Source organism: Pipistrellus kuhlii, unplaced genomic scaffold, assembly GCF_014108245.1.
Source record: "Pipistrellus kuhlii isolate mPipKuh1 unplaced genomic scaffold, mPipKuh1.p scaffold_m20_p_2, whole genome shotgun sequence".
Classification (NCBI taxonomy): Eukaryota; Metazoa; Chordata; class Mammalia; order Chiroptera; family Vespertilionidae; genus Pipistrellus; species Pipistrellus kuhlii.
In genome coordinates this window covers 52,396,966-52,409,815 of record NW_023425515.1, presented here as the reverse complement: position 1 = coordinate 52,409,815, position 12,850 = coordinate 52,396,966, and the positions used below count along the sequence as shown (strand labels likewise).

General features: G+C 37.6%; 1 protein-coding gene across 9 annotated transcripts in view; it reads left to right on the top strand.

The window, feature by feature from the left end:
* STXBP5L (syntaxin binding protein 5L) overlaps positions 1-12,850 on the top strand; it is a 165,086-nt gene that overhangs the window by 132,667 nt on the left and 19,569 nt on the right. For all 9 annotated transcript variants that reach the window (XM_036448297.2, XM_036448292.2, XM_036448295.2 and 6 more), the window contains 2 exons: positions 5,442-5,612; positions 8,933-9,172. In XM_036448297.2, the coding sequence (XP_036304190.1) occupies positions 5,442-5,612; positions 8,933-9,172 (411 nt within the window). The remainder of the gene's footprint in view (positions 1-5,441; positions 5,613-8,932; positions 9,173-12,850) is intronic.

The following is a 12,850-nucleotide window of genomic DNA, read 5'->3' as shown; positions in this document are numbered from 1 at the left end:
GTATATAACGTTTTGTTTTCTTTTTATCATGAAAATGTTTTTAACATTCAATATTCGAGCATTGGGTCCTCTGTGACTGTTATCATGTAAATTAGCATCATTTTCTTCTGGAATTATTTTTCCTATATTTATATAAGTATCATTTAGAAGTAACGCTACTTTTAAAAAGTCTGATATACTATAAGAATTGAGGTTTGGTTATTTTTTTTTTATTCTAGGGAAGTTATAAAAAATTCTATTCACTTTTAGTTTACTTTTTTGTGGTGGTCACAGCCTTAGTCTTGATTCTAAGTCTGAAATGAGTAAGACTTTATTAATAGGCCTTCATATATTTTTATTTCAGAACTTTTATCTGCTTGTTCCAACATGGCTTTTCTTTTTTGATATGTAATTGAATTACCTTTTTTTTTTCATCTCCTTTATTTTGACTTAAAACCATAGCATTAAATTCTACTTAAAACCATAGTATTAAATCCTACTAATGTCATGGTTAAAATAACAAAAATATAATAATTGGTCTTTGCATTATTCTTGAGAATTTACAAAAATGTTGCACAGATGCTATTAGTAAATGATAGCTTGAAGATTTGAATCCAGATCACAGAACATGGTACCCAGAGTTTATGAAGCATAGTTACATTTCTACCAATGTCTGTTTTGCCATGTCTTCAGTTACCTCCCTTCCTATGCTTCATTCTCACTATTTTCATACATACTGAAAGCAAGATCATTTATGAAAACTCATATATAAAAGATAAAATAATCATGTGCTTGTTATTTTACTAAAGGGTATTTTACACTTAAAAGGACTCATGATAAAATGTCATTAAATCTCTATTTCTAAATATGTAGTTAACGTAATTTTATTTTTAAAACTTGTTTCTCACAAATTTCTACAAAAAAAATTATAAGGCTTCTGATAGAGGATATTACAGGATTATTCTTCCAGGAGAAAGATGAAAATCTTGCCATTTACAACAATGATGGACCTTGAGGGCGTTATACAAAGTGAAACAAGCAGACAGGAAAACAGATATTCATGGTATCACTTATACGTGAAACCTAAAAAAAAGTCAAACTAATAAACAGTAGAAAAGTAATTGCCAGGGGGTGGAGGTAGGGAAAATACAGAGAGGTTTGTCAAGGGGCATAAACTTTCAGTTATAAGGTCTGAGGATCTGATGTATAACATGGTGACTGTAGTTGACCACACTATAATGTATAATTAAAACTTGCTAATAGAGGAGAACTTGAATGTTCTCATCAAAATAAATATGAGAAGTGATGGGTCTGTTAATTAATGAGATGGCGGGAACCATTTTACAATGTACACATATATCAAATCACCACAATGTATACATTAACTGTTTTACAATTTCATATGTCAATTATACCTTGATGAAGCTGAAAATCTTAAATATTGTTATTTCAAGTTAAAACATTTCTATTCATCAGTAACAAAGTCTAAGGTAATGTTTTCAGTAAGAGATTATTTTTCTAAAGATTGTAAATTTGGTCCCAAATAATTTGTAAAAATCTGCCTAAATGGATGTTTAAATGCAATAGAAATTAAACTTGGAAGAGATGAGAAATTGATGATAAATAAAAAGGAAACAAGCTCATTGAAAGGTTGGATTTCAGAGACTAAACATTAAATTCAGAATATATAAACCTTTACCCATTTAAGGCATTTTAACTTTGACAACAAAATCATAGCCATGAAAACTTTATAAAATAATAAAATTAAGCTGACTTCAAGGGAAGTCTGTGATTCAGTCTCTGGTCTTTGGCTTAAAATTCTTCAGAAAAATGTCCTAAAAATAATAGCTTAAAAACCTCAAAAGTGTCAGCAAAAAAAATGTATATAAATATATAGCCTATTCTTATTTGTCAAAAACACTGAAATAAAGAAAAATTATATAAACCTCAGTTCTGGTGAGTAGGATAGCAGAGATGGTCTTCTGTACCAGGCCAGCAGTAGCACAGCTCCTGGCAGCTAGACCCCAGCACCAGCAATGCTAAGCCACTGACTATGGTATTGTAACTATAAGTAACTCAACATTTAGTTACTTGTGGGAATTGTTATTGGCTGCAAAGTTTCTGAGTATACCTCAAAGGTTCTTCCTAAGAGTTTGAGCTGCCTAGTAACCTTTAATAAATTATTTTTCTGTTTAAATTAAGCAAACAACCAACATCAAATCAATCAACAAGCCAACCTGGCCTTCACCTAGGGTTACATAACCAATGATTAAGAAGGGAGGGGAGGAAAAGAAGAGTTATTGCTTAACTATAAAAGAAAACACATGTATAATAATGTGGGCTTTCAAACATTTTAACCAATTACTTAATATAGGCTGTATTTTATATGGTCAAATGCAGTCTTTTTATTTCACTTATTTTCATTGTTTTTAAAAGTCAACACATATGCCAAAAACGGTTTGGCTAAGTGGATAGAGCATCGGCCTGCGGACTGAAAGGTCCCAGGTTCGATTCCGGTCAAGGGCATGTACCTTGGTTGCGGGCACATCCCCAGTAGGGGGTGTGCAAGAGGCAGCTGATTGATGACTCTCTCTCATCGATGTTTCTAACTCTCTATCCCTTTCTCTTCCTCTCTGTAAAAAATCAATAAAATAAAATAAAAATAAAAAGCCTGTGACTAGACACTGTCAGGTTGCTTTCAAAGCAACACAAAATAAAAGTCTCCATTGTATAACACCCAAAGCAAAAATTTTTTGCAAGTGGAAAGATGGCGTCCATTCCATTTTCAAATTAATTGACAGATTTTCTTAAGCCCTGCAAGGTCACCTATAAGGAAGCTATAAGGAAGCCCAAGCCTCCTGGAATAAGCCACAATTGGCAGTCCCAACTGAACTCCGCCTTTGCACCATGCTAGCTCAGGCATGTGAGTAGAGAAGCCTCCAAAGGATCCCAAGCCCCCGGCCATTCAAGTATTCTGGAGGAAGGCCACAGGCATCATGGGTAGAAGAGCTGCACCTTGCCTCAGCTACTTAAATTATGGGCCACAGAATCTGTGAACATAATATTGTGATTGTGATTTTACATCAGTAACATTTGTAGTGGTTTTTTTTTTATGCAACAAGAGCTAACTATCATATGAAATCATATATATTTTATGTTTTAATTTTTAAAGGGCACCATACTGTTACATGATTACATACAACAATGTACCTAAAGTTTTATGCTCAATTTTAAAGGATAGCTCATGTCCAATTTTTTTCTATAAGAACTAAAACCATGGTAAATAATTTTATCCATAGGGGTTTTTGCCTTTCTTTTATATTAGCATCATTTATTTATCATAATTTTCCAGAATGACTGTGTCTGGGCTATGACCAAATTTCTTTTAAAATGTTTTATATCAATTCATATCTACCTTAAATATTTAGCATGATAGAAAAAAGTTTTAAATAAAACAAATTCACTTCCATTTATTTAAAAATTTTTAAGTACAAAAATCCTTTACATTAATCAGCCCTATTGCAAACAAAAATATATGGCCAAAAACCCTGTGCTTCCCAATATATGGTCATGTAATCTGGACCTTGTGAATCAAACATGAGAACCTGAAGAAAATCTGGTCACTACAGCATATTGAGGGACTAGTATGTTGATCTCAAATAATATTCACATGAAACAGCTAGCAAGAAATGAAGTGCAAGGGATCCTGGCTAAGTAAACAAATGTTACTATTCCCAGGGCTCTGCCATATACTGTTGTACATGGCCAAGAAGGCTGTGCGTCTATGGCACATTCCTCTGGACACGCAGTGAGCCGTGGAACAAGGCATTACATCTAAGGAAGGGGCCACTTGGCCTAACTGGTATACCCAGGGTGGGGGATGATTTTTTCAATTGCACCCTCAAAGGAGTTGCCATTTTCAAATTAATTGTATTATAAGTCCTTGTTAGCACCAGCTGTTGCTCTCAGAGTACTTCCTATGTATAGGACTAGATTTGATAGTGAAGGAGAGGTAGAGCTCTTTATTTCAGCCTCCTCCTGGCTAACTCTTCGAGGGATATTTCTGCCTTTCCACCTGGGAAATATGGGATTTCTGAGATCTATGTTAGCATGGAAAATGACTGGCCTAAAGAGCTTGCATTACACAAACCACTCCTAAACCCTCCCAAATAATTTTTGTGGCCTGGGTCCCAGTGTGTAAGCACACAGACACTCAGGAGAAAATTGTGATTGGATTCCTGCCTCCATGAATACTACTCCTCTAAGACTGGACAATTTTCTGAATCCCTTTCTCCTGAGTTTCAGTTTCCTTACCTACAAAATCAGGACAATAAAGCACATACCTTGCAGGGTTGCTGTGAAGATTAAATGAATAATGTGTATAAAATGCCTGGCATCTAAAGTATTCACTAACTGTTAACTCTCATTTTAAAAAAATAGTAAAGCACACTAGTGCATTCAAATAGTGAAGCCTAATTCTCATCCTTGCGCAAGCTGCAAGGGCATATAGGAAATACATGATTTTAAGTTTTCAAATATCAGTACAGAATGCTGTAACAAAGGGGATACTGAGAGCTAGTGCCCCGTGTCCAACAGGGACTTAAACATGAATTCCCCTTTAAACTCCATTGTCCTTTGACCAAATAAGACCATTTAAAACACATTCTGAATATTGCAGAACTATGAGATGATATTTCAAATATTGTTTAACATTAAGAAAAATAAGACATTTTGTACAGTTATTTCCAAGTTTAAGTTATATCAAAACAGAGTTAAACTCACACTCTAAGTAAACAGTACGGTTTATCTTAGAAATGAGCAGTGTTAATTCCCTGAAACAAAAGTGACCATACTAATTTTAGTTTAGAGTTTACCATATACCAGGAAGTATTTTTGTATGCGACATGTTTTATCACAAAATCTCCATGAGGCAGATAATAATATTCCCAATTTACAGAAATAGAAACTAAAGCACAAATACTCCAATAATTCATAAAACTAGTGAATTTGGATTTGAGCCCAAGCATCTAGCTGTAGAGTGAATATTCTTAGGTACCATTCTCAACTGTACACAGTAAAATGCTTCCAGTCTATAATTTATTCTACAAGCATTTGAAGCACTTCTAAAACATAGGTGTTTACCTATATTAACCAAAAGAAAGTTTAGTACTGTATCCTACTTTGTATTGCCATTAAATGGTAGAATTCACAGTGAGGGTATACGTAGAATATTGAACTGTGTTAACTAGTCAAACTTTTAAAATAAATCTTATATTTAATAAATATGACATTTTTGGCTAATTACTGAAATTGTGACTAAATTTTAAAATAGCAAGGACTTAGCCATCTCTCTGATTTGAACAAAAAGAATTCTCACTCTTCATTTATTAATCTACACACTTGGATTCCTTTATATTAAGATTTAATTCTGATATTTATGTCGCCTTCTCCTCTTGGCACAGATAATGTGAATGGACACTGCACAAGCCCAACTTCTCAGAGCTGCAGTTCTGGAAAACGCCTTTCCAGTGCTGATGTTTCCAAAGTAAACCGCTGGGGTCCGGGAAGACCGCCTTTTCGTAAAGCACAGTCAGCTGCCTGCATGGAGATTTCCTTACCAGTTACAACAGAAGGTAGGTTAAACATACACATTTTTGTGGATACAATTAAAATTTGACATACCATGGTATTAGGAGCTGGAGGACAAGGGATGGAGGTCATGTATAAAAGATAAAAACAAAACAAAACAAAAAGATCAGTGAACTCTAGGCAGAGACTAACAGAGCCTGGACAGGCTGTGGTCATGACTCTAAATCCATTCCCCTCTCCCCCTCCTTCACCTCTGAAACCAGACTGGCTCTGCCCGTTGGTGAGCTCCCACCTCCTCTGTACAGAGGGAGACCTATGCCTTAATCTGTTGTCTGCACTCCCAAGCTTATTCTCATCTCTAAATTCTATTACAACAACTCTGTTTGTAAACTTGCCAAGGGATAGGAGGGAGAAATTAGGAATACTATTTTTTTGTTTTCTAGAAAAAGAATAGTCTGAGAATTCATACTTGGTCTCTGTTTATAAAAATGAGTCACAGTCTATCCATCAATAGGGAAAGGTGAGCGAAGGCGATAGAGAGAATATGAGAAACTTGTACTCTGGGGGAGTTTCTAAGGATACAACCTTCCTAATACCCTTTCGCTGAGGTGGTGAGTTTATGCTGTTGGAGTGTGTGCACTGGTAAGTGTTGATGGGCAGGAGAACCTGAAACCATCCTGTGGGCTGAAGGCTTTCAGAAAGATTACCACTGTCAATTGGATGGCACTGTCCTCAGCTCCTTTTTTGGCCCTATGCAATTAGGACTGAATTTGGATTCAAGGCAGGCAGCTGGGAATTAGTTCAGGAAGATAACATTTACTGTTTGGCCTTGGTAAATAGTTCAATTTTTTTCCATTTTTATAAATTTTTATTGTTCATATTATTACAAATGTTCCTTTCCCCCCACCCCCTCCATTGCTCTCCTCCACCAGGTTCCCACCCCACCCTTTGCCCTTTCCCCACCCCCCATTGTCCTCATCCATAGGTGCACAGTTTATGTTCAATCTCTTCCCACATCCCCCTCTTCCCTTTTCCCCAAGAATCATCAGTCCACTCCCCTTCCATACCTCTGATTCTATTATATTCAACAGTTAATATTGTTCATCAGATTTTTTTTTTAATTTCCTTGGTTTTTAGATTCACTTGTTGATAGTTACGTATTTGTTGTTCATAATTTTTATCTTTATTTACTTTCTCTTCTGAAAGAACCCCCTTCAGCAATTCATATAATTCTGGTTTGGTGGTGATGAACTCCTTTAGCTTTTTTTTATTAGTGAAGCTCTTTATCTGACCTTCGATTCTGTGTGATAGCTTTGCTGGGTAGATTATCTTTGGCTGTAGGTTCTTACAATTCATCACCTTGAATATTTCTTGCCATTCCCGTCTGGCCTGCATGGTTTCTGTTGAGAAGTCAGCTGACAATCGTTTAGGTGCTCCTTTATGGGTAACTACCTGCTTTGCTCTTGCTGCTTTTAATATTCTCTCTTTGTCTTTTGCTCTTGGAATTTTAATTATGATTTGTCTTGGTGTGGTCCTCTTTGGATTCCTTTTGTTTGGAATTCTGTGTGCTTCCTGGACTTGTAAGTCTAATTCTTTCACCAGGTGGGGGAAGTTTTCTGTCACTATTTCTTTCAGTATGTTTTTGATATCTTGCTCTCTCTCATCTTCTGGGACCCCCATAATTCTGATGTTGGTTTGCTTGAAGTTGTCCCAGAGGTTTCTTACATTATCTTCAATTTTCTGGATTCTCTTGCCTTCTAGCTTCTTGGAGGACTGTCTTCTGGCTCTTTATGTTCCAAATCTTTGACTTGATTCTTGCGATCTTCCATTCTGTTTTAGGACTCTGTATAATATTTTTTATTTCAGACAATGTATTCTTTATTTCTTGTTGATCCCTTATCATTTTTTGTTGATTCCTTATTAATTTTAGTTGATCCCTTTTCATATCCTCATAGATCTTATCAATCTTTTCTAGGAAATTCTTGAAAAACCTTATAAGCGTAGATTTGAACTCTATATCCAGTTGCTTTTTGTCCTCCATTTCTTTCGTTTGTGATCTATTTCGTCTTGGCATTTTCGCAGCTTCCCTGATTTGGCGGGGTTTCAGGGTGGAGCCTACAGCTTTGGTTTCCATCAGCCCCGCCCTATGCGGCTCCTGAGTCTCAGGGTCCTTCAGTACTCATTGCAAGCGCCTCTGAGAGAAAGGTGCCCTCGATTTTTGCCTGCTACCAGTCTAGGCTCTCCCCCAATGAGCCCGGTATCGCGGTTCAGTTCAGTTGGAAGTGGAGTTGGAGGTGGTGTTCAGAGCAGTCTGGAGCCCCTGTCTCCTTCCCACCAGGGCAATCCCAAGGCACAGCCAACTGTCCCTTCTCTGTGTGCGATGTGCGCGCCTCTGGGACCTCCTTTCGCCGTTCCCCCAGGGTTCTGCCTTACAGCCCAGCTTCCTCTGTTTGAGCCTGGGTCCCCGGGGTCTGGCCTAGAACTGGGGTTCAGAGCAGTTGGAACTGGGGCCCAGCACAGTCGGAGCTTTTATCTCCTTCCTGCTAGGGAATGTCAGCCAGGCACTCAGCCTCCCTCCTCTCCGGCTCTGTCCTCTCCACGCACACCGCGTGTCTCCGTACCTTAGGCTTTTACAGCTCCTCCGCTCTTCCTTCTGCTTTTCTCCTTGCTTCTCGTTATAGAATTTCCAGTCAGTCGTTTTCCTGTAGTTCTGGGTAATGTCCATTTTATATTTTAGTTGTATTTTATTAAAATTGTTGTGTGCGACTGCGGCTAGGTGTTTACCTGTGCAGCCATCTTGGATTCTCTCGTGTGTGGGTTTTCTAGTTCAATTTTTTTTATAACTGTAATTACTCCAGATATAGCAAAACTAAAAAGTGCATTAAGGAAATATATTTGTCATAGAGCACTTGTGATCCTTCAGGTTAGCTGGCAGCATGTTGTCAGTAAGTGGAAATTGCCAAGAAATCATTAGGAATACTTCCAACAATTGAGAGAGAGATGGGAAGCATAATTAAAATGGTACCAGATATTCTTGTAACTTGGACTATTTAGACTAAATTTTTTTTTTCCAGATTAGAGAATTTCAACTAACATATGAAGTGATGTAGAGAGAAAAGCATGGTGAACTGAAGAGTCAAGTTCTAGTTCTAGTTCCAGCCCTGCTTACATTTTTTTATTTGCACTCTGTACGTTAGTCTCTTCCTCTTCAAAATAACCTGGTGAACTGCATAGCCTGCCTTCCAGATCAGCTAACAAAAAATAAAATTCTATGTCCCCTTCATAATTTTGGTTTTCATGTACTAAGTCTGACTTTATTTTTTTCTGGAAAAAAAATTAATTTTTGTTCTTTAAATTTCCACAGACAGCCGAGAAAATTCCTATAGTCGTTCTAGAAGCTCTAGCATTTCCAGTATTGACAAAGACTCAAAAGAAGCAATTACAGCACTGTACTTCATGGAGTCCTTCGCTCGGAAAAACGACTCCACCATCTCCCCTTGTTTGTTTGTTGGAACTAGTCTGGGGATGGTGTTAATCATGCCCCTGAGCCTGCCTTCAGCAGAGGAACAAAGACTCACAGAGCCAGTCATGGTATTGCCAAGCGGTAAGAGTTTTTAGTCATTCCTTCTTTGCTACTTTTTAAAATTTAGATATAAGGTATTATAATACATTCATTGTATTGATGTATTCTGTATAATAGGAACTACTAAGAATTTCATAAGTCATATACTATTCCAACATTTGTGTCATTGCAACTTACCTTTCCTTTAGTGTAAAATAGCACAACTACTTCTATGGTAGTAAAATGGAACAACCAACCTAAACAGTGCCTTGGAAAAGAAGTTCCTGAGAAGCACTGAACTGAAAAAAACCTCAATGCAAAAGTTAAAAAAAGTTATTTTTAATGAGTTGAAGTATTTCTCCAAAGTTCCATGCCAGATCAGAGCCTATGAGTGTTTTTGTATCATTCTTGAAGAACTCAGAACAATTAAACTAGAATTATCTGACCTGAGGTGGCTCTGGCAGGGGGGAGAAGGGGGGATGGAGCATAGAAATAAACAGTGAAAATGAAAGGAGAAGAAAACATTTATTCAAACAGAATATATATAACAGTGTCTTAGAGGCAGGGAAGAGAAGTTATTGCATCTATGAAGCAAAAATGGGGAGGGGAGAACAATTGGAGGTGAAGAGAGAACTTTTTGTAAATAAAAAATATGATAAAAATTAAAATGTAATAGCAGTCTTGGAAGACAAAGACATGGAAAGCTCTCAAATATAGGATAAATGGCAAAGATATGGATAAAGAAGGTCAATGATTTAAAAATAGACTCAGAAAATAACAGCATAACTTCTTTGATAAACTTCTCATCTTGCTTCACACAATTTCTTTCCTTTTTATCCTATTGCCCAAAGTATATGCTGTATTCTCTGCCTACTTGAATTATCCTTTTTTTCATTCAAAGAAGAGATGAGTGAGATTCCTCCTGTTATTCTTTTTAATATTTTTTAATTTGTTCTCTTTCCTATTTATGATAAAAGTTATCTGAAAAACATTTCTTAAGTAAGAAAATTTTTTATTAATATACTAAAGGCCTGGTGCATGAAATTTGTGCACTGGAGGGGGTGTCCCTCAACACAGCCTGCACCCTCTCCAATCTGGGACCCTTTGGGGGATGTCCGACAGGGATCCGGCCTAAACTGACAGTTGGACATCCCTCTCACAATTGAGGACTGCTGGCTCCTAACCACTCGCTGGCCTGCCTGCCTGATCACCCCAACTGCCCTCCCATGCTGGCCTGGTCACCCCTAACTGTCCTCCCCTGCCAGTTTGGTCACCCCCAACTGCCCTCCCCTGCTAGCCTGTTTGCCCACAACTGCCCTCCCCTTCTGGCCATCTTGTGATGATGTGGGGCCAGCCATCTTGTGACAGCTGGAGATGGCCATCTTATGATGATGTGAGGCGCAAGGGCCACCTAGGTTTTTATTAGTATAGATAGCATAAGGGATTTTAATTTAAAAGGACACACATATATGATATAGTAAGTTAGATAAAGTTGTGTTTTCTTAGTTAACTGGATGTGCTAAATTCGTATACATGAATTATTACTTATTAGAGGCCCACTGCACAAATTCATGCATCAGTGGGGTCCCTTGGCTGGCCTGTAGGATCAGGTTGAAACTGGCTCTCTGATATCCTCTGAGGGGTTTCAGATTGCAAGAGGGCACAGGCCAGGCTGAGGGACCTCACCAGTGCACGATCGGGACTAAGGAGGGACGCAAGAGGTTGGTCAGCCAGAGAAGAACCTCGGGAGGCCTCCAGGGCATGTCCAGCCCATCTCACTCGGTCCCAATCAGCCAGACCCCAGCAGCAAGCTAACCTACCAGTTGGAGCATCTGCCTCCTGGTCATCAGTGCACGTATTAGCAAGCAGTTGAGTGGCCTTAGCATATCATTAGTATATTACACTTTGATTGAATGGCTGACTGGATGACCAGACACTTAGCATATTAGGCTTTCAGTATATAGGACTAGATGCCCGGTGCAGGGAACCCATGCAAGAGAAAGCCTTCGTATCCCCATCTGCCTCAGCCCTCACATCCCCAGCTTCATCCAGAAGGTCCTCTGGATGGTTGTTCTGCTTTTCGGCTGGTCGATTTTCATATTGCACTTTTAATATTATAGATTGTAAGTGGAATAGCTCTCTCTACTAGTGTTGCAAATTCACATAAATGCATGCATGTGGCTTAAACAACAGTTGTTTTCTCATATTTCTGAAGGCTAGAGGTCCAAGATTAAGGTGTTCGCAATGTTGGTTTCTTCTGAGGCCTCTCCCAGATGTGCAGGCGGCCATCCCTCTGTGTGCATGTACCCTGGGAGCTGCCTGTCCCAATCTCCTCTTCTTGGAAAGACATTAGTCTGTTGAATTAGGGCCCCCTAACAGCCTCATTTTAACTTAATCACCTCTTTAAAATCTATCTTAAAGTCACAGTCTGAGGTACTGGGGTTTATAGTTTCAACATATGAATGGGCGGGGGTACAATTCAAACTATAACATGCATTGTATTTTAAAAGTTAATCTATGTGGATCATTTTAAATTTTATTTTTAAATTATAGTTGACATACATTATATTAGTTTCAAGTGTACATTAGTGATTTGACATTTGTATACTTTATAAAGTGATCACCATAAGTCTAGTGACCATTTGACACCATAGTTATTATTATGATATTATTGACTATAGTCCCTATATCCATGACTTTTTTCTATAAATGGCAGTTTGTATATCTTAGTCCCCTCCTTTACTTTTCACCCACCCCCCAAAACTCTGCTATCTGACAATCATCAGTTTGTTCTCTGCATTTAAGAGTTTGTTTCTGAGTGAAATAAGATAGAGGAAGACAAAAGCTGTATGTTTTCACTTACGTGGAATCTAAAAAATAAAATGAGCCAACAAAGCTGAAACAAACTCATACATAGGATTACTTTTTAAATTATAAATTTATTTCACAATAAAACATTTTTATTACATTTCTAATTTTTAAAGAAGTACGTATGCACAATTCTTTTAGTCCTTAGCTCACTTTTTAGTGAAATTGAGAACTGTGTTGATGTTGTTTTTAAAGTTAACCAAATTGACAAACCTTTGGCTACACTAGAAAAAAAAGAGAAGACTCAAATAAAATTAGAAATGAAAAATAAGCCATTACAATTGATACCATAGAATTAAAAATTATATGCCAACAAATTGGATAACCTAGAAGAAATGAATACATTCCCAGAAACATGTAACCTACTAAGACTGAATCACGAAGAAATAGAAAGTCTGAACAGACCTGTAACTACTAAGGAGAAGGAATCAGTAATCAAAAACCTCTTCACAAAGAAAACCCCACTTCTTTTCTAAGGAATCTTTTCACAGAAGTTTATCTTGGTTATCTTAAAAATAAATTCTATGATATGGAAATTTGAGATCACTAAACTATTGAATTTTAGAGGGAACGCATCTCGAGAGTATCCATTCTAGTGACAATAGCTGTGGCTGGAATCAGAATCAACAGGAGCTGTTACAGCACAGATTATTGGGTGCCTTCTGGCTTTTCTGATTCAGTAGGTCTGGGCTGGAGGATAGGGATTTGCATTTTTAATAAGCTCCCAGGTGATGCTGGTCATGCAAATGCAACTTCGCAGGCAGGAATGGAAAAGCCCGCAGTTCCTTCCTCCTGTGTAAGGAAAAGCCTGGTCCTTCCTCCTGTGCTTTTCCTGTGCCTCACTCACAGCAC